Source organism: Rhinolophus sinicus, chromosome 17 (genome assembly GCF_057876585.1).
Source record: "Rhinolophus sinicus isolate RSI-liver-muscle chromosome 17, RSI-T2T, whole genome shotgun sequence".
In the NCBI taxonomy this organism is placed as follows: Eukaryota; Metazoa; Chordata; class Mammalia; order Chiroptera; family Rhinolophidae; genus Rhinolophus; species Rhinolophus sinicus.
Window position 1 is genome coordinate 159,749,705 of NC_142517.1, and position 22,501 is coordinate 159,772,205.

The 22,501-nt window shown below is 39.4% G+C and overlaps 1 protein-coding gene across 1 annotated transcript in view; it reads left to right on the forward strand.

Moving 5' to 3' along the window:
- Window positions 1-22,501, forward strand: part of MYO3B (myosin IIIB) — a 387,431-nt gene that overhangs the window by 234,870 nt on the left and 130,060 nt on the right. Inside the window, exons 25-27 of the mRNA XM_088794000.1 lie at window positions 13,531-13,642; window positions 14,578-14,740; window positions 16,129-16,209. Coding sequence (XP_088650126.1) covers window positions 13,531-13,642; window positions 14,578-14,740; window positions 16,129-16,209 — 356 coding nt within the window. The remainder of the gene's footprint in view (window positions 1-13,530; window positions 13,643-14,577; window positions 14,741-16,128; window positions 16,210-22,501) is intronic.

Genomic DNA, 22,501 nt, shown 5'->3' on the forward strand with positions numbered 1-22,501 from the left:
GTTTTAAATATTACGTATAAGACTGAAGTCTTTTTTTCTGCATCACTAATTCCATTTCCCAGCATCCTGCCCCCATCATAACCCTTCTCTAGAATAGCCACTGTTATTTTTTTGGTAGTTTTACTCTTTCAGCATGCACACACACACACACACACACACACACACACACACACACACAGATTGAGAGATGAAAAATACCTGCACTTTTAGCTTAACTTGAACCACACATTTTATACAATTTGGCAACTTGCTTTTCTATTTAACAATGTGTATTAGAGAGAAATCTACACTGTTCCACAGCTCTAATACATTCTTTTTAACTCCCTCAATGAAATCAGTGATATTCAATTTAGCCATTCCTCCACTATTGGATATTGACATGTGTCCAATTGTTTTGCAATGCTCATTAGGCAACTCTAAATATTAAATGTTTGTGAGGATTTATTTAGAGTAGATTTTGAGTAATTGACCTCCCCAAGGGAAAATGATGTGCCCCAGAAGGTCATTTGGACCTAAGGAAGAGAGATGATGGAGAGATAGGAAAGCCAGTTTCTTTCCTCAGATAGACTGTGCTGCAGGCAAGTCACTTCCCTTCCCTGGGATTCTGTTTCTCTGTCAGTGGTTCTTCATAGATGAGACTCTCCTGGAGGGCTTGTTAAAACAAAAGCCCCACCCCAGGGGTGTGTGTGTGTGTGTGTGTGTACAATTTTCCAGGTGATACTATGCAGCTAATCAGGAGACGACTCTGATAGCCACTGTTCTATGTATGTTGAGGAGAATATCCTGTGAAAGAGATCATAGTTGAAATTCCAAGAGTCCCAGACTACTTAAGCAAATTTTCAGTCTTCCAATTTATCTAAATATAATAACAAGAATCCAAGGCTTGTCACAGGAACAATATAGGGTTAATGATAGACAGCAGTTTTAAAAATCACAGAAGTAGTTCTTTAGGCCAAGGGACAAGTCAGTATACCATCTTTGTTGGAAAGAATCTTAAAGGGCCTTCCAGTTCTACTACATAGCTAAAACTAGAATTTCCTGCAACATTCTTAACCTTGTCAGTCATTTCCCATTGAACAGTTCCAGGGGCTAGGAATTCATTCCCTCTCTGGCTCCTGAGGTAAGCCATTGCATATTTTTACATGTCCGATCACAACCATGTTCTTCCTAGCCTTGACCAAAACCATCCTTCAGAAGTTTCCACGCATGTATCACACTACCCTCTGGGCTTTAGAGAACAAATTGGCTCCCTTCTCCACTTGATGGCAGTCAATTATCATGTTCTCCTAAGTCAATGTTTCTCAAACTCTCCAGTGCACCAAAATCACCATCGGAGGTTATTAAAATTTAGATTCCTGAGCTCCAGTTGCAGCGATTTTAGTTCTGTGTCTGGAGGGTGACCCAGGAATCTACATCTTTTATGAAATATCCAGGTGGATGTGATGCAGGTGGTCTGCACATGACAGTTTAAGACACTAACAGGGATTAGGACACACACCTCAAAATACGACACTTTGGCATATGGAATATTTCAAGCTGGAGGAATTTGAGAAACAGCATGTGTAGGAAGGACTTGCTGACCCCCTGAAGCAGGTCACAAAACCCTCTTGTGAGAAGTGGCCTCCCTATACCTGGAAGAAAGGAACATCTTTATCGCCAAAGAAAAAGGGCCAGAGAGGAATCTGAACGAACAGGCCTTGCTAAGTTTCTTCCAGTTTACCACACTCAGCTCATACACTTTGTCCCATCACATCTTTCCATAACTCTTCGCTCTTTATCAAACCTAGCATGAAAACACTCAGGTTTCATCATTTCTTCTGGTCTTCATTTCCTTATGAATTCTCCTGTGACATAAAACATATATTGAATAAATGTGTATGCTTTTCTCCTGTAAATCAGTCTTTGTCAGTCTTCTAATTTCAGACCCACCCAGGGACCCTAAGAAGGGCAAGGAAAACATTTATCTCCCTTACAAGACCCTATAAAGTCCTTTTGTTTCTAAGCTCAATGCCCCATCATCGTCAGCAGTTCCTCATATGACATAGCTTGAGTTCTGTCACTATCCTGGTGGCTAAAATCTGTCTGCCAAAATATAGCCCAAAATAGATTCATTAACCATCCCCACCCTGATTTATTGTATTTCATAGCACTTACCCCTACCCCAAATGATGTCCTTTATGTACTTGTTTAATGTTGGCCTCCCCCACTAGAATATAAGGTTTCTGAGGGCAGGGATATGGTCTGTCTTGCTCACTCATGTCATTCTAGCACTTCCATCTGTACCTGGCACATCAGTAGGTCATAAATAAAGTTTTATTTAATGAGAAAATGAATGGGGATGAAAAGCCAATTTAGAAAGTGATGAATGGGAACAACATGGTTATATGAAAGCTGTGTAAAAACATACAGAATGAATGATTCGTCCTGAAGCAAAGTATCTGCTTAAGGGCCTCTTTTTCAAAGTAAATTAAGAACGTCTGTTTAATTGACCTTTTAAAAAGATCTCACTATTGACTGAGGACTGTGCAAATCTCCACTGAGCAGGACAGATGTTTGCGTGCCTTTGAGTACAAAACTCAAACTGGAGGGATGAATCAAAGCAGAGGTCATTTATTACAGGTTGGGATTTCAAAAGCATCTTGAAAAGATGGAGATCCTTCCCCGACAATGTAAAACTGCAGGAGCAAAATGACCAAGATGAGAGGTGCACATTTAAAATGTCAGGGGTTGCAAAAATGTAAGCAATCTGCAAGGCCAATGCAATTTTTTGTCTAAAATGGTTGACTCTCAGCTCTCTCTCTTCTTTCCTCTCTCCTGTCAGGAGTATGAGTAATCATTACAAAAAACATAGAGAAATTAAATTCATCGTATATAGTGACCACTGTCAAAAGGTGTCATTGTCAGAGGACTTCATTGCAAACAAAAGGAAAAGTTCAGCCTCATTAGTAATTAAGGAAATGCAAATTTAAGCTACAATTAAATACCATTCTACACCTATTTTGACAATCATCAGTAAGTCTGACAATTCCTTGAATTGACATGGTTATAGAGAGTGACAGGACTCTCATACCCTACTGATGAGGGTATAAATTGGTGTGATCACTTTTAAAAACAGTTTGACATTTTTAGTAAACTCCAACATGAGCACATTACACTAACCAATATATCCATTTCAGAGGCTATAAATAGAAAAGTGACAGTATTTCTGAGTCTACTAAACCCTTCAGGAACTCTTTGATAGCACTGCATCTACCTCAGTGTGAGGACTTCCTGCCTCAACTTACCCACGTGTTTATACTCCATTGGATCAAACCTCTACAGCCTGAATCTTTGCACTTCTTTCTTCTTCTTCTTAAAAGGTAATTTTCAAAAGAAGATAAAATCACGACTCACATGTAGATATAAAGATGAATATGTTTAAAGAATTTATTTTATTCATATGATATGAGGCAGATGTTATAATCAGTTCAAAGGAAAAATCAAAACAGCACAGGCTTATATGAAGTAAAAGAATGTTGAGATGAATTGCAAATGGAGACAAAACTGTTTTTTTTCAGAGTAAGGAGGAAGTCAATTAAAATCATCACCAGACTAGCCAGAATTTATGTACCTATCAGTTACCTGTGATTTAGAAAAAGTTGCAAAATAGCTCAAAGAAGATGAACAAGGCTAGAATCTGATAAACAAGAAAGGTATGCTAAAGCATTATATGTGTTTTTCATTGAAACACCAATGCCTTACTGACACACTAATCCAAAGAGAATATTGTCTCGATCCCTCACACATGTGTTAAGGAGTGTTTGACAGCTGGTGTTCCAATATAGGAAGTCAACACTTCTCCTAAGTCAAAAGCCAATATTCCAGATCGTTAGAGACACTCACAAGTTCCAGCGAGCTGGAAAGTGCTGGAAGATCAAAGGTCCCTGTTAGAGAGTCCAAGATACCACCAAGTGTATACAGTTAGAGCTAGGAGTAGATGCAGGTTTAGATGAGTATAAAGGAGCCTGAACTTGGAATTAGAAGACCTGGGAAAGACTCAAGTCTTCTACATACTCAGTTTGTGACCTTGAGCCAGTTGCCTTCTCTCTGACTTTCTCCATTGTACAAACTAAGACTTTTACTGATGATGCTAAGTTGCCTTCAGGATCTAACCGTTTATTAGAGGAGCCATCCAGTCCCTTGCACAGATGGCTCTACAGCAATGCCTGGGCATAGGGAGTTTTGACAGGACAAGGAAGATCTCTTTGTGAGCATGAGGAGGAACAGCTGGATTTGGATGTCCTAGACCCCCACTCAGTGTGCCGTACAGAAGCCCAGAATCTGTGGGAAACTTGGGAAGTTCAATGACAAAGGGAGAAAAAAATGATGAAGAGGAAAGACAGCCTTCTACCAGCTCATGGTTTTACACAGGACTTGCCTCTATTTTTAGCAACATTCCAGGAAGTTTGTCACCACAGTTGGCTGTCTCTACTCAGTGGTGTCTAAGTGACAGAACGAAACTGGAACTGTATTAGGTTATCCGAAATACAGACCAATAGGGTGTGTGTGTGTGTGTGTGTGTGTGTGTGTGTGTGTGTGTGTGTGTGTGGAGAGAGAGAAAGAGAGAGAGAGACAGAGAGAGAGAGAGAGAGAGAGAGAGAGAGAGAGAGAGAGAGAGAGAGAGAGAGAAGTTGGCTCATGTGATTGTGGGGGCTGGCAAATCAGAAATCTGCAGGGGCAGACTGGTAGGCTAGTAATTCCAACAGGAGTTGCTGTTGCAGTTTTGCTTTCAAAGGCAGTCTGGAGATAGAATTCCTTTCTCCTCAGGGGACCAAAGTCTTTTCCTTTAACTCTTTCAACTGTATGGACAAGGCCCACCCAGACTAAGGGTAATTTGCTTTACTGAAATGCTGACTATTAATTTTTCTGACCAGTAAACATAGTATCTCTCTCCATTTACTTAGATCTTCTTTAATTTTTCTTGGCCAGTGTTTTGTAGTTTTTAGTGAACAAGTCTTGCACATTTATTGTCAAATGTTATCTCTGTGTATTTCACATTTTTAAATGTTATTCTAAATGATACTGTTTTTTCAGTTTCAATTTTAAATTATTTGTTGCTAATACACAGAAGTACAACCTTGCTAAACTCACTTTTGAGTCCTGGTAGTTCTTTTGTAGAGTCCATTGGATTTTCTACATAGGCAATTGTGTCATCTTCAGACTAAGACAATGCCATTCCTTGCTTATAGAGATACCTTTTATTTCTTTCTCTCGTCTTATTACACTGGCTAGAACCTCTGGTACAATGTAGAACAGAAGTGGTGATAGTGAACATCCTCGACTTGTTCCTAATCTTAGGGGGATAGTATTCATTCTTTCACCATTAAATATGATGTTAGCTGTAGGCCTTTTTGTAGATAGTTTTTTTTTTTTTTTAGTCAGGTTGAGAAAGTTCCCTTGTAGTATGAGCCTGTTGAAAAGTTTTATTTTTTTTAAATAGGGTTGGATATTGGATTTTGTCAAATGCTTTTCCTCATTTATTAAGATCATATGCTTTTTCTCTTTTATCTTGTTAACATGGCATAAAGTTGTTCACAATATTCCCTTACTTTTAATATCTGTAGAATCTATAGCATATCACTAATCTCATACCTGATATTGATAATTTGTATTTTTTTTCCTTCTGTATGGCTAGAAGTTTACCCATTTTATTAATCTTCTCAAATAACCAGCTTTTAATTTCCTTCATTGTCTATTTCAATTATTTTTCACTATGATCTTTATTGTTTCCTTTCTTCTGTTTACTTTGTGTTTAACTTGCTCTTTTTCTAATTTATGGTAGACGATGAGATTATGTATTTGAGACCATATTTCTTTCCTATTATAGGTGTCTAATGGTATAAATTTCTAAGTACTACCTTAGCAGTATCCCACAAATTTTGATAGGTTATGTTTTCATTGTTATTTGATCAAAAGTACTTTTTAATTTCTCTCGTGATTTCTTCTTTGACCTATAGATTATTTAGAAGTCTGTTGATAAATATTTGGGAATTTTTCACATATCTTCTTGTTCATTTCTAATTTATTTCTGTTGTGATCAGAGAACATATTTTGTGTGACTTGAAAATTTTTAATATATTATGGCCCAGAATATGGTCTATTGTGATAAATGTTTCATATGTAATTGAAAAGAATAAGTAGTCTCTTATTGTTAGGTGCAATGTTCTATAAATGTTCATTAGGTCAAGTTGGTTCATCAGGTCAAGTTGGTACATGACTTCTATATCCTTGATGATTTTTTTTTGCCTACTTGTCCTATCAATTATTGGGAGAGGGTATTGAAATCTCTGACTATAATTGGGGATTTATCTATTTCTCCTTGCAGTTTTAGCTTCATGTATTTTTAAGCTTTGTTATTAGGTGCAAAAATGCTTAGGATTTTTAGATTCTTTGGATGAATTGATCTCTTTATCACTATGAAATAAACTTCTTTACCACTGGTAATATTTTGTTTTTTGCTCTGAAATCTACTTTATCTGATATTAATATAACTAATCTAGTTTTAATTTTACTAGTGTTATTATGGTATATCTTTTACTTTTACTTTTAACTTATTTTATCTCTATATTTGATCTTTTTTTTCTCTCTTTTATCCAATCTGAAAATTTCTGCCTTTAAATTGGGGTGTTTTGACCATTTACATTTAATGTTATTATTCATATAGCTATGCTCAATCTATCATTTCATTGTTTGCTTTCTATTAGCCTAAACTGTTTTTTGTTCCCCTTTTTTCTTTTTCTTCTAATTCTCTTGGATTTATTATTTTATATGACTTCATTTTTTTTTTTTTGTTAACCTATTAGCTATAGCTCTTTGTTTTATTATTTAAAGGGTTACTTTATGATTTACAGTATACATTTTTAACTTATCCTAGCCTACCTTCAAGCAATACTGTATCATTTCACAATTAGTATAAGAATCTTACAATAGTTCACTTCATTTTTTCTTCTCCTTGCCTTTATGCGATTGCCGTTATGATTATGCTGTTTATTTTATATTGTCATACATTTGACTTATCTAACATGTCATAAACTCCACAGTGCACTGTTATTATTTTTATTTAAACAGTCAAGTATATTTTCTAAAGATTTAAATAATAATAAAAACATCTTATGTATTTGCTATCGTGGTTGCCATCTGGTACTCTTCTTTATGTAGATCCCAGTTTCTACCTGGTGTTATTTTCCTTCTTCATGAAGGGCTTCATTTACCATTTCTTATAATTCAGGTCATCTGGTGATGAATTCTTCCAGCTTTTGTGTGTCTGAAAGACTCTATTTTGCCTTTGGTTTTGAAAGATATTTTCACTGGGTATAGAATTCTTTTTCTTTCAGTACTTTAAAGATTTTGCTCCACTGTCTTCTCATTTGCCTTGTTTCCGTTGAGAATTCTACCGTCATATTTATCTTTGTTCCTCTGTATATAACTTGCCTTTTTTCTCTGGTTGCTTTTATTTATTTATCTATCTATCTATCTATCTATCTATCTATCTATCTATCTATCTTAAAGATTTTATTGGGAAAGGGGAACAGTGTGTATTTCCAGGACTTTATTGGGGAACAGGTGTTTTTCCTAGGACTCAGTAGCTCCAAGTCAAGTTGTCTTCAATCTAGTTGTGGACGGCACAGCTCACTGGCCCCTGTGGGAATTGAACTGGCAAACCTGTTGCTCAGAGCTCACACTCTAACAAATTGAGCCATCTGGACGTCCCTCTGGTTGCTTTTAAAATTTTTCTTCTTATAACTGGTTTTGAGCAATTTGATTATGATGCTCTTTGGTAGTTTTCTTTAAGTTTTGCTTTGTGTGTATGTGTGGGGGGGGCGGGATTTGACTTTATCGAGCTTCTTAGATCTGTTAATTTATCATTTTCATCAAATTTGGAAAACTTTTAGCCATTATTTCAAATGTTTTTTCTGTTTCCTTATTTTTTATCCTCTTCACGGACTCTAATTACACGAATTGAGGCCACTTGAAGTTGTTCCACAGTTCACTATTGCTATTTTTATTTTTTAAATTCTTTGTTGTCCTCTGTTTTTCATTTTGTGTACTTTCTATTGTTATATCTTCTAGTTCACTAATCTTTTTTTCTGCAATGTCTCAACTGATGCTATTTCTATTTTGTATATTTTTCATCTCAGACATTGTAGTTTTCATTTCTAAAAGTTCTGTTAGGGTCTTTTTCATATCTTCTCTGTCTCTAACTTTTGAACATATGGAATACAGTTAAAATAACTGTTTTAATATCTTCTATATTAGTTTTAATATCGGTGTCACTTATGGATTAATTTTGATTAGTTGATTTTTCTCCTTATTATGGATCATATTTTTCTGCATGTCTGAATACCAAACATTGTCAATTTTGTCTTTTTGGATGCTGGATATTTTTGTATTGCTATAAATATCTTTGTGCTTTGTTCTGGAATGAATTTAAATTAATTGGAAACTGTTTTATCCTTTGGATCTTGTTTTTAAGATCTGTTAGGTAGAAGCAAAGCCGTGCTTAGGAGTAATATTTCCTCACTATTGCAGTAAGACCCTCCTGAGTATTCTATCCATTGTGAATTATGAGATTAACCAGTCTGGCTGATAGAAACAGGCACTATTCCCTCTAATCTTCTCTTATGGTTCTTTCCCCAGCCTTGGGTAGTTTCCTTTCATGTATGTACCAATCAATACTCTGCTGAATACTTGAGGGAACCTTCCACAGGCCTCCAGGGTTCTCTCTGTGTGTGTCGCTCTCTCTTAGTGCTCTGTTCTACATACTCCTGTTGACTTGGTTGCATTGTCTGCTAACATGTGCTGGTAGGTACTGAAGTCTGATTGGTTAAGTGTAAGCCTTCAGTTTTGCCACATTGTTTCTGGGAGAGCTCAAGCCCAGCTCTTTACAAGAAAAACAATAACCTCACTGACAGCTGATCAAGAACACACAATAATTCCAACATTTCTAAATATTTCTTTTCTTTTGCAATTAAGTTTCCTCTTAGTAGACACGAAGCCCATCTTGAATAGAGTCCAGGCACACCTTCCTTCTTCCTTGTCCATCGTCCCCTCAGTGTTTTCTACCTCTTTGCCTTCTCTTTAGAGTCATGATCTCTCTGGGGGAAGCATAGAAGTTCCTGGAGACCTGATAGGCTGTGTCCCTGTCTCCATTCTGAAAGGGCAATGTTTGGGCAATACAATTTCTTAGACATACATCCCTCACATTCTGCCGAATGGAGTATGAACAAGACCAAAAAGCCTTCCTCTTGCTGATAACGGACTAAGTCTCATAGGACTTAGTGTATTTAACAGAGTTGTCTTCTGCCTCAAAGGTACTATTCTTTAAATTAAGTAGGTTAAATAGGTTTTGAATGTCCACCTAAGAAATTCACCAAAGTTGATTTGCTGTGGGATACATCTGCATTCCAAACAATAACATTTTGTTAGGGATTCTGTAAAGAATGAATTGTAACATGAAAAATATCACTGTCTAAACAGACAATGAAGCTGAAAGAGACCAATTCTTCTCAAAAAATTTTTAATATAATGTAGAAAAAATTTATTTTTATGTAGGCAAATTTATGAATCTTTTCAAACTTTATTCTCTTTTGTTTTTCTCCCTTTCACAAAAAATTAAAGTCATTAGCTGGATTCATATGAATTCTTTATAAAAAAAAATCAATGACTGGAAGTCAGGAGACTTGAATCATAACCTTAACCTTTTTCATTTACCTGTCATCTTGGACAAGTAAAAAGACTTGATCTACAAAGATTCTTTGTGGTGGTTTTCAGACATGTCCACAAATTATTTGATACTCCTCACTTCAAGAGGCAGAACTTAATTTCTCTCCCATTGAATGTGGTCTGGACTTAGTGACTTGCTTCAAATGAATAGAAGAATATGGAAAAAATGATGGCATGTCACTTCCAAGCCTCAGTCATAAAAGTCATTGCAGATTCCTCCTTGCTCTCTCTCAGATCCCTTGTCCTGAGGGAAGCCATCTTCCCTGTCATTTAGATACTTAAGCAGTCTTTTGGAAAGGCCCATGTAGCAACGAACTGAGGTCTCCTGCAAAAAGCCAATGAAGATCTAAGGCTTTCTGCCATTAGCCGTGTAAATGAGCCACCTTGAAAACAGATCCTCTAGTCTCAGCCAAGCCTTTAGACAACTGTAGCCTTGGCAGATGTCTTGACTAACCTCATGAGAGAGCCTGAGCCAGAATTGTCCAGATAAGCTATTCCTGAATTCTGCATTCTCAGAAAACACGAGATGGTAAATGTGTGTTTTTTTAAGCTATTAAGTTTTGGAGCAAGTTGTTATGCAGCAATAGAAAACTAATATATCCTGGAACCTTACCGATCCTTCCGGCTTATGGTTCTATAATTTAAATGCAGGAAGAAAGCAATCTATGTGTCCATAGATAGATGAATGGATAAAGAAGATGTAACACACACACACACACACACACACACACACACACACACACACAGAGGAATATTTCTCAGCAATAAAAATGAAAGAAATCTTACTCTTTGAGACACCATGGGTGGACCTAGAGGGTATTATGCTAAGTGAAATAAGTCAGACAGAGGAAGACAAATACCGTATGATTTCACTTACATATGTAATCTAAAGAAACAAAACAAGTCAATAAACATAATAAAACAGAAATAGACTCATAGATACAGAGAACTAGCTGATGGTTGCCAAAGGGGTGGGGTAGTGGAGGAATTGGAAAAAAATAGAAAAAAATAGGCAGGAGGATGTACCTCTAGTTGCTTGTTGCTTTTACTAAGACTTTATAGACTGCTTTGTCTATTACATTTAAAAATTCTTCCTCGAAGAGCCTGCATTCCATACAAGAAAACATTTTAAGCAGAAAATTAAATAACAATATTTAACAGAGATAGTTTAAAACGGGACATTTACCATTTTGATAGCTTATATGCTTTAATAAGATGAGACCTTGGGAAATTTATCGCATTTTATAGAGCTCTAAAGCGGGAAAGTTTCTCTTAGGTCTTTGGAGGCCCATCAGGCGTTATGTGGATCCCTTGACATTGTAAGCAATGTGTTGTATTGAGAGTATTTTCCTAAGAAAGAATGTGTATAGCTTTTACCAGATTTTCATAGTCTTGACTGCACATCATCCCCAGAAGCGATAAGAACCATGTATCTCGTTCCCGTTGCCACCTGTGGGAATTTAGGTACAGAGAGGTAAGTGACTTACACACAGTAACAGACATCTTCTCACTCTTCACTCAGACCTCAGACTCCATCTGCGAGATGCGTTCCACCTACAAGAGGCAGCTCAGGGCAAAACTGGTCTTTATAATGTTCTCAAGTGCCCAGACCCTTAAGACAAACCTCTGCACTGATTATTTTGCTGTTGCGTATTTCCTGCTCATCGAACTCATCACGCTGCTTCAGGAAGGGGGTGCAATGGATATTCCCAAAATGGCCCCCCCTTGCTGGCAGGACTTTTATCTTGGTTCCTTTCAGTTTCATCTTTACACTGACACACACAGGAGCTCAGCCAAACTGCTTTTTTTTTTTTTTTAACCATGGTACCTGCTAAAATCCCATATTAATCTGTGGAGGAAACACATTATACTTCTGTGATCTGGTTACTATAGACATATCACTTATACGTTTCTTCAATGTTTTTTGAAAACTTCACCTCTTTGCAATGCTGTTACCCATTTCTTTCTGGGCTAAGCCAGATATGAATATTATCACAACAAATTAAGAGATTTGGGTTGAAGGACTAAAAGTCAAAGTTAAGTTCTAAAGTATATGTTAGTTCAGGATATGTTCTGCCTATTTAGAAATTAGACATTGCTAAGAATCATCTTCATATACCTAAAAAAACTATAAATCCTTGATTGGAAAGCTAGAACACATCTTGCATTCCTCCTCTATCCCTGACAGTGCTGGTCATTCATTAGGTTCTCTTTAAAAATTTCATCACAAGTAGTGAGCAGTCATCATGATCAAGCCGGGACTGACTAAAGCCAAGAGAGCCCGTGTTTTAAAGGGCCAGGCCTAATGGAAAAAGTATAGGGAGTCCTGGTTTTACCACTGATTGTTACACCTTAAGCGATCAGTATATCAGCTTTCCCAAGACGTTCAGCCTATATAGATTTGCGGTCTATTCCCACCATCCCTATGTACACCTGGAACAATCTTTTTATTTGGCCAAAGCCAAGTGAGAGAAGCCATGACTAAAACTACTGTTCCAGATAAGCCCAGCCGAAGAATCTGTGTTGATGCCATGAATTGCCCAGACAGACCTAAGCCAGACTCCTGGTGATCCCTCCTCCCTCTTAGCTCCAGAAAACATCTTCTCTGAGCAGGTTCCTAGGCTTGGCTAAGTGACCTAGCATGGCCACCACTCAGGGGTTCTGAGAGGCCACTTCCCCTCTTCCTCAAAGGTGGAAACAGAGACTCAGCCCTGGGATACATTCCCAGGATCTCTGAATACAAATATTCCCAGCAAATTCAGCATTATATCCTAACTTGTAATCTTGTAGCACAGAAATAAGGTTAAATGACACAGTTGTTGATTGGGTATGTTTATTTTTCCATAAACAGAAAGATATGGGAATATTTGGCCAAAGGACATGTTTTGGTGATTTTTTAAATAAGTAAAAATAGCTCTATATTTAAACGTAATTCCAAAACAGAAGATGGGCCTTGTCTGAGGAATGGCAGGAAAATCCTTGGACAAGGAAATTAAGTTTATTTCTAAGCTTCCAAGAAGTTGAATTTAATTATAGATGGCAGCAAAGAGCAGAGGAAAGATCCTTGAATGTTTTTAAAAGAAAAACTAAGGTAAGATTTTCTAAAAGTATATTTTCAACACGGTATGTATTTTTAATGGGGAGAATAAAAAATAAAGAAATGGATAGAAAAAACCCTTTGGGGGGAAACTCTTTCATCTGAAAGTATGGAAGTTCATTAAAATAAGTAATTTAAGAAGACAAATGTGGTTTTAGTGCTTTTAGCAAAAAAATACACCTATTCTACACCTTGAGACAGCTGTGTAGCTTAGCAGTCAGTAGTGTTAGGCTGCAATCATTTGTGCTATCTACAGGTTCCTTCAGATGGGACTTTTCAAAGCAGAGTCAAAATTTATATGACGGGATTACAAATTGTTTTTATAGTAGTAATGCTAACATTTTAAATAATGAGTTTGACTAGCCGAACTACCTAAATTTCAGCTTTCTAAAATGATTAGATACTTTGATTTTTCATGCAAAAGTTTCCAAATATGCCTTTAATATGAATTACAAAACAATATTAAAAGGGAAATACACCTAGCAAAAAATATGAAAGTGGGTAAAAGCCAATAAGCATAAATGGTATATCTTTTACTACCTCGTATACTATTATTGGTGCTCAAGAAATATTTACTGTTGCAAAACAAAGCACATCACCGGGCCCAGAACAATTCTACTCTACTGAATCAAATGACTAAAAATGCTTTATCTTACTCTTTTATTTTGTAGGTATTATTACTTGGCATTCAGAGCACATCAAACACCACTTGCTAGCAAAGAGAACTGTGTTGCTATCTTGGAAAAGTCCAGATTAGATCACTGGGTGCTGGGAAAAACAAAGGTAGTTCTTCCATTATTGTTCAAATTGTCCCCTGTGATGCTCTACTGCATACCTTTGTCTCTTGTCAGTGAAAGGGGTGGCTCTGTAAGTTGTGGAGCAGACAAGACCCCAACTTCACAATAATCTTTGCTGCTGTTGGGTCAGGAGTCCCAGGACCTCAGGGACTGGAGGAGGCGGGTATGCCTTCTGTTCTGTGTGTAGTTTGAGAGCCATTTAGCATTTCTAGAATGGAATCTTTGAGCTCATTTAAAAATATCCCTTTTTTCAGTGCTACTTATTTCAGCACCATATGCAAATACACAAATCATATTCATGATTATCTTTTATGGTTTTGTCCATTTTTCATTAGACTCATGTTGTGTTATTTATTGAATACCCTGATTAGCAGTCTCCTTATGTGTAGCTTTTCATTTGGGAGAGCATCACATTCCTGCGGGATGCCAGGGTTTTATGGTCTGTTTTGAATTGCCCTTCAAAGCCAGCCTCAGCCTGAGTGTTGATGGCAACACTGGTGTCCCTTGGCAGCGATTAGATCACTGTGGGTCATCTAGGTCCCTCTCCTGCTGAACTTCTGTTGGCGATGGGTCAGTTCTGTTGGTTCGTACCTCCATTAAAGGCTGTGGGGAAAGAGACGACAGATCAAGCTGAGAAGATGGAACTCATGGCAGAAATGAAGCAGACTTGGAGAACATTTGGGATCTCCTAAAAACCCTGTTAATCTCATCTTATGTTTAGATCCATAATCACAGATTGGCTCCATCTTAGGAGGGCAATTGTATTTGCTTTCAAAAAGTTCATAATATTCGCATAAAATCAAGTCGCTACAAACTTGATTGGGATAACAGTTGTAATATTTATATTAAAAATATGCTGGGAAAGAGTGAATGTCTGTTTGGAAGCCTATGTGTAGTGCTAAAACTGTTGTCTCGTTTCAGGTTTTTCTCAAATATTACCATGTCGAGCAGTTAAATTTGCTACTGCGAGAAGTCATAGGCAGAGTGGTTGTGCTGCAGGCATATACCAAGGGGTGGCTTGGAGCCAGGAGATACAAGAGAGTCAGAGAGAAGAGAGAGAAGGGGGCCACTGCCATCCAGTCAGGTAAATGGTCCTGAATCTTGGCATTTTATTAAGTACTGGAGACCACTCACCTGTTACTTTTCTCAGTGGTTTCTTCCCTTCCTCTCTCCCTTCCTCCCTTCTTTCTTCCATCCTTTCCTTCCTTCTTTCCTTCCTCCTTCTTTCCTTCCTCCTTCCTTCCTTCCTTCAGCAAATAGTTATCAAGTGCCTACTGCAGTCCAGGTTCCATGCTAGGTGCTGGGGATATAGCTGTGAGCAAGACGGCCATGGTCCCTGACGTCCAGACAACCAAACAAGCCCTCGCATCACACTGTGATGAATGGAAATGTAGAGGTAGGGGGAAGTGGATGCATGTGAAACCCAAATCACATAGACATGTGTCCCAGTCTCCAGATGACCAACATAATATATACTTCAGATCCATGACCGGGTTTTGAGCATCAAATTTACTAATGCCACTTCCAGAGGCTTTTGTAGCCTAGACGGAGCTTGTAAACCAAGGGAACAAATCACTAGGCTCTGTTATATGCCCAGCCCAGTCAGTGCCTCTTTGCACACATATGTGTGTCATTTGTGTTACAAACAGCATTTGGCTCCTGTGCTATCGATGAGTGCTTGTGAACGCCCCAGCCCATCTTGAACACAGCAGATGATTTCCTTTGTGTTCTCGTAACCCAGAATCATAATGTTCACTCTGGGCCTCGTGGTCTCATTCAACAACGTGGACGGCTATGATGCTCATGGGGGACAAAGGGGAGAGAGGGTCATGCTCCCGGTGGGTGGCTTCATGCCCCCGTTCTCTTCCTAAAGGACTCAGCACACCTCCAGAGATTCCCTTTCTCTTCCTCTTCTTTCCTTCATCCATTCCCTTTGCCGTTTCCCTTCCCATCACTCATTTTCCTCTCCCTTAGCACAGTTCCTGGCACATACTTCACCAAATGCGTGTCGTGCTGCTAATTATTCCCCTTGACTCCCCTCTTCATTTTCCTCTCCTTCAACTTTCGTGTTTATACCTTCTTCCCAATAAAAACTACGGAACAGGTCAGGTTATTCCAGTTCTTTGCCACCCTCCAAGTCCCAAAGGCTGAGCTTTCTCCATGGATTGGAATGACAGGGAACCACCTCACCTGGGATAAGAGGTCCCTAGTAATTCATAAGCGGAATCCAGAGTGTTCTGGAAACTCACTGCATGATCAAAAACAGTTCCTCCTCAGCAGCATCTTAGAGGCCAAGCTGAGAGTACAGAGGGGCCCCTCGTCCCCACCATCGCTCACGTAGCTGCTTATTTTGTTCAGTGAGACAGGAGGGAGAAGGAGAGGGGTAATAGATGGAGGGAAAACAGCTTCTATCAATTCTCTGGCACGTTCTTAAATTAATGTCATTCCTTGCACATGGTTTTATATTTTTAGCCTGGAGAGGATATGATGCTCGGAAGAAATTTAAGAAAATAAGCAACAGAAGGAGTGAGTCTGCTCTTCATATTCAAGCAGGTAATTAAAACATCATTTTCACAGCGTCCACTAGGAAATATTTAGTGATTAAGTTCATACGCATTTAGAAAAGCGGAAAGGTTAATAATTTAGGAGCACTGGAATAGGAGTCAAGAATTCTAGTGGGGGGTTATAGGGCTAGTTCTGACACACCCCCTGTGTGATGAATGGAATAGTGCTTAGTGAGCAATTGCTATGTACCATCCTTGGCCTAGCACGCTCCGAGTAGATACTCTTATAGTCCCAGTTTTAGAGAGGGAGAAACTGAGGCACAGAGAAGTGAAGTAACTTGTACATGGTCACACAGCCCATCAGCGGCAGAGCCAGCATTTGAACACAGGCAGTTTGCATAGAGTTAACTTTGCATACTGCCAAGTGAACAAATCCTTTTCCTTGTTGGAGTCATACAGCCCTTATCTACGAAATGAGAACACTGGCTCACTAGGTCTGCAAAGTGCCTTCCAACCTTGGAATTCTCTGACTGTATGCTAGACCTGTGTCTCAGCGTCACAGACACAGGAATCGCTCAGGGACTTTCCCAGCACACGTGTTTCCTTCTCACACCCAGGCCTGATGTGGCTAAAATGTTCGCCTGGGCCCCACAGGGTGGCTCTGTGGCTCACCTTGACCTTGGCTGCCTGAGCACGGTAAGCTCTAGTTCCTGGCTCATCCGTCCCCTCTCTGGCTCCCAAGTCACTCTGCTCTTCTGCAAATGGCATATCCACAGTGGCTACCAGGCTGGGCTCCCTTTGTCATTTGAAGCTGCATGTGCCTAATTGAGGTTCTGGAAGAAGCAAGTCCCAGAGCACGCCAGGAGTTCCCAGAACTCAAGACATTGGAGACAGTGTGAGAGAAGTGGCCAGTCCAGTGGACTCAGCGGCAGGCTTCAGATACTGCCGCGCTTGAAGCAAACTTTTAAATAAATCAGCTGTAACCTTTTCAAGGAGGTCTCTGCCCGGAACTTAGTTCCCGGGACCTTCCTCAGAACTCTCTTAAGCCACGGTAGAGGCCTGACGTCTTCATTCAAAAACAAAATATTGGGGAGGAAAGGGTGTCATTTAAATGCAAATGTGTAAGTTTTAACACCATCCCCTAGGAAGTCTAAGCTCTGCAACTTCAAAGCTTCAGGAAGAGGGATGCAATTCTTGTTGCAGTTTAAGAAAGACACCTCAAAGTGCATTTGTTCCCTACTCACCCACCTCTCAACACACACACACACACACACACACACGCGCACGCACCCACCCATGCACACGCACACGCACACTCGCGTACACACACACACACACACACACACACACACACACATACACACGCACAGTCCCTGTTAAGAGAGGATACTGGGCTGATTTCTGATCTTCGCAGTTTGGCCTAAAGCCCAACATATGTTTTAAAATATAAACATTGAGAGTATATATTGTTGATCCACTGAGTCCGGTATGTAGGATCGTAAGTCATATATTCCCTCTCTGAAAATCATGTTTGGAAGCTCCTTGTTTGCATTCTATTGTCTAATGAATGCTACATAAAAAGTCAGGCCGTCTGCCTCATCACGATATCAGGACAGGCGTGATTACGTCTTTTCCGTGCAGCACCTATGGGATAGATGCCATGGGAGGATAATTTTGTTTTGTGGAACCAGGGAAAAAACCTTTCTTTAATGGACTTCCTTCCCTCCTTTTTTTTTTTTTTTTTTGGCTTCACAAACAAACCCTCCCTTCCTTAACTTGGCAGCCAGTGTTGCCACTTATCAAGTGTCTTTGGGAATTTTCTTTAATGGAGTCTGCAGCGGCTTGGGCAGGCATGAAGACACTGAGGGTGGCACTGACACCACCTCTCCCTCTTGGAAGTAGTGTGGCAGCTGGAGCCAAAGCAGGTGGAGTCTTTGCATGCAGCCCACACCACGAACAGAAACTGAGAGGTGCTGGTTTTATGGCTAGAGTAACAACATTTGTCATTTTAAGAGCAGTTTGCTTTTACTTGAGAATGTTTTCCTTATCTTCATATTCGAAGGCATCGTTGTGTTTATCTAAAAAGGGAAGCAACTCATTCCAACTTTTCTATTTTGGAGTGTGCTCTTCCCAAACGTAATCCTTTCATGATAATCTCCTCTTCGCACCATTAGGACATTTCCAAGTAGAACACGCTCCAGACATAGAGGCTCTCTTACTTTTGAAGCCAGCAGAAATTGTCTTGGGGATGTTATTGTAGCACAACCTTTTCTGGTTGTTTTCTAAGATTATTCTCTAATTTATTATTTTTTTCAACAAATCATTTGATTTGACATTTAGATTCTGTGGAATGCGTTTGTTTGTATTTCAAGTTCTGGCCCATAGTCTTTTTTTTTTTTTAATGGTGTTGCTAAGATATGTTCTATACTTTTAAAAGAGCAGCCCTTGAAATTTAGGAAGCATTTGGCCTACATGTTGCAACAGAGCATATTGAAATTTGTTTTCCTTTCATCTCCTTCCCAATAAAAGCAGCCGCATGGCTTATCCCTTTAGCTTCCTCAGAACTTCCTTTCAGAATTCCCGATCTATTACGGCACATTCACATACCAGAAACAAGATGCCTTTTCATGCTGTCAACCTTTTTCATCTGAAATGTAAATTAATTCTTGCTGGTATGCCTTGACAGAGATCAAAGTCAGGGTATTAACCTTCCTGGGCTTTCTCCGGGAATCCATCCCCAGGACCAGGCTGCTGCTGTTAGAAGGCCAGTGTCCCTGCTATAGGGCCCTCCTCCAGGCGGCCCTTGGTCTAAGAGCCACTATTTCAAAGACTCAGAGTCCTTTTGTAAATGACCTCATTATCACTTTAAACTAGGTGAGAAGTGATCTGCCTGGCTAATTCAGAGAGAGAGAGAGAGAGAGAGAGAGAGAGAGAGAGAGAGAGAGAGAGAGACTGCTCGAATTAATTGTGGGCCCTTCACTCAGATTCCGGGAGCTTGTTTAAGTGGTTCTGACAGGGAGTGATTTTGGTGTGATAGAGGGAGGGACAGGACTCCAGATTGGAAACCTCTCCCCTTGCTCAGTGGGTCATTTCTTGCCTGTCAGTCTTTGAGGTAGGCCACATTTGCATTTTCAAAATAAACAGATGCCTTTCAAATACATGAGCTGGTGGTCTAGAGATCTCTGTGGGCCCAAGCAGTTCACCAGCCAGTGATCAAATGCTGGAAGAGAAAACAAACGGAAAAAATACCCTAGGTACACACGCATACATTTCCTATGTGTATAACATTGCGTCTGCAATAGAGGGTCTTTATGAGAGGTGGGGATTTCGGGAGGGAGCCGAGATCCCAAGCAGAAGTTCAGTTTATCTGTCTCCTTCTGGGGGAGGAGGCAACTTTGAATGTCATCTTGGTGAGAAGTGGCATATTTTGTTGTGTTTTTGTTATTGGTGAATGGTGATAATAGGCTTTTACCACAGGAAAACATAGTCCTCCAAACACCAAAGAATTAAAAATATATACTCTTTAATCTGAAAAATAAGATTGCATACATTAGTGTTCAGGTAGTAGGGCTATTCTAATTAAAACCTAGCAATTGTATGTCATTCAATACTAATCTTTTTTTTTTAATGAACTTCTTACGTTTCAGAAAGTGGATATAACTAGATTCATTGAACTAAAAATGCATACGTTCCTCAGTAAATACTACAAAACAAACAACCTGCAAGGAATTACTAAAAGAACTACAATGTCTTTAAGTTGTTGAAAGCGCTAGCTTTAAAATTGCCCCTCTAATTCAAGATCTGTTTTTTAAAACGAGGGCAAAGTGGTAGCCTCCCTTCTGAGAGGGGAAATGTCTCCAGTAGGTAACGGTGGAACCCTAGGGGCTGGGAACAGAATTTCAAAGATTTCCAGGAGGACCAGGCTCTTCCAGTTCCCCTTCTCCTCATCTCTCCCCACTCCCCAGGAGCAGGAAGAGCCCACCGGTTTACAGCACATTTTCATCTGATTGCTGCAGTGCTCTGGACTTGGTTGTCTTCTCTTTCTCTGTCCTCTGATCAGCTTCCTACTCACTCCCCTCTTTGGCCCTTTTAACAACACAGATGTTATCAAAAGATGGCAATAGCGCTAAAAACGATGGCCATTTCTCCTTCTGATGCCTTTTGGGGAAACTGCTTCTGCCAAGGTGTCTGCCAAGGCCGAAGTAGCAGTGCTTGAACCTGTGAACAGGCATTTTAAACTGGTTGCTGCTGGAACCATTGGTCGCTAGGCTTCCTGTGACACCAGCTGCTGGGAGTTGCTTTAAATGCTGGTTGAGACAGGCTCTAGCACACTTGGGCACAATTTCTGCTAGCAACTTAACAGAGACTATTTAACGTCTCTTAGAAGTCTGACCCTACAGCAAAACAGAAGAGTTTTTAGTGTTTAAAACTGTTTGCACTGTTAAACCTCTTTCCATGTAAGGCCTCCTTCTAGCCTTTTCTAACTTTAAAAGCCTGATTCCTAAAGGAATTTAGCATGATTGGTGGGTTTTCAATGACTAGCTAGGGGGATGCAGCAATTTCCTAGAACTAGATTTCCGGAAATATCCCTAGGTGTTTAGGGCTACTATATTTTAAACTAGGAATTTTCTTTCTTTCATTCACTTATTCAGCTACTATTTGTTAAGCACCTGCTTTATGCTGGGACTACCATGGTGAACAATGGGATTTCGTTTGAAATTTCAAATTTTCCATCTCCAATCCAGAGGGTTATAAAACACGCTCTCCCTCAAAGGGATCCTATTTGTATAAAGCTGGCACTCAATCCTATGTCAGCGCTCATCGAAAGGGAGTTCTATAAAACTCCAACGCAAAACAGAGTTGAAATCATAAAACGTATCTGAGGATATGCATTGAGATGACCCTTGCTTCTTGAATGATTCTGGTAGATATTTCTCATTCTAACAAAGCTGTGCAGGAGCTCATTGTTGATCACACACCAAATAGTAGAGGGAGGTCAAGTGAATGCACCATTGAGGGAAAAGGCCCACATTGAACAAACAGAAGAAAAACAAGCGTGCCCTCTTTCACTTCTTCTAAGTCTCTATTTGTCATTCTACTTCTATCCCACTGTTTCCTTACTCACTCCATCTCTCTGTCTTAGAAAGACTCCTAAGCATTTCACACAAAAAGCTTAATTTCTCAAAATGTGAGAGAAGACAAGTTCCAAACTCTTCTTGGTCATCAGGCAGGAGCCAGCTGCCTGTCCTTTCCTGATGTTTTAGGCCATCTCCACATAAGAATGAAGAAACATCTAGGGGAGATTAACTGGTGCATCTGGGTTTGGGATGAGTTGTGAACTGTAAACTAGCTGCAGTGTGTTCTAAACCTTTGTGTAACAGAAAACAGGGTGCTATTCAGGCTTATGCAAGGGGTCCCGCTCAGTCCACTCCTACGCTGTCTGGGTTTCTCTAACTAAGTAAAGAGCTATGGCTGATTTCTGACAGCGATAGGCTTACCATTTTGGAAGAGGAAGATGTTTGGGGAGACAAGTATTGTCATTTACTTTGAGGAAATATGTCTTGTCTTTGAGCAGGATCCAGACCTACAGAGAGCTCCCTGAAGCATGGCTTAGAGGAAGTGATTTCTAGCAGAGAGAAGGCCTGGCCTGTGGTTTCAAGATTTCTGTCAAGAAATGAGCTCTGCCAAACCTCGGCTTGGCACAAGCAATAGAATTCTTGCCATGTAATAACTTGGAAGGCAGGGGAATATCTTTTGCAGGGGAATATCTTTTACTATGGAATCAAATTATTGCCCATGTTAGAATTAAACACCCAGACACCAAGGTGCTATTTATATAATGCACAGAGAGGAAGCTGCAAAGGCAACGTGGGCTTGAGGTCTGCTTCTGCCTGCTGTCCTATTGACATGGCACAGAAATGTGCTTAAGATGTCAGATTCCAGATTCCAGATTCAAATTTCAGAGCCCCTTCAATTTGGAATCAATTTCTCTATTATGGACCTCACATCACGCCCCACAATCTGGCTCTAAAGAGGTGGTGTCCGAAATAGTGTCTTCACTACCTCAACCATGAGTGGGGCAGTGTTATTATGATCACCAATACACAGTTGCCTATATGTATTTATATTTTTTCAAGTTTTTTTCATATAGAATCATGAAATATGGTATCACATTTTATAACCTTTATTAGTTATTTATCCACATAATAAACATTTACAGAAAAAAAATGACTGTGCTTTGACAAGATGCTCAGACTTTCTTTCCTCAAAGTCTCCTGTGTGTAGAAAGGCAGATTTTATTTTCCTCCTTAACAGATGAAACAGACGCAAAGACAGTTTAA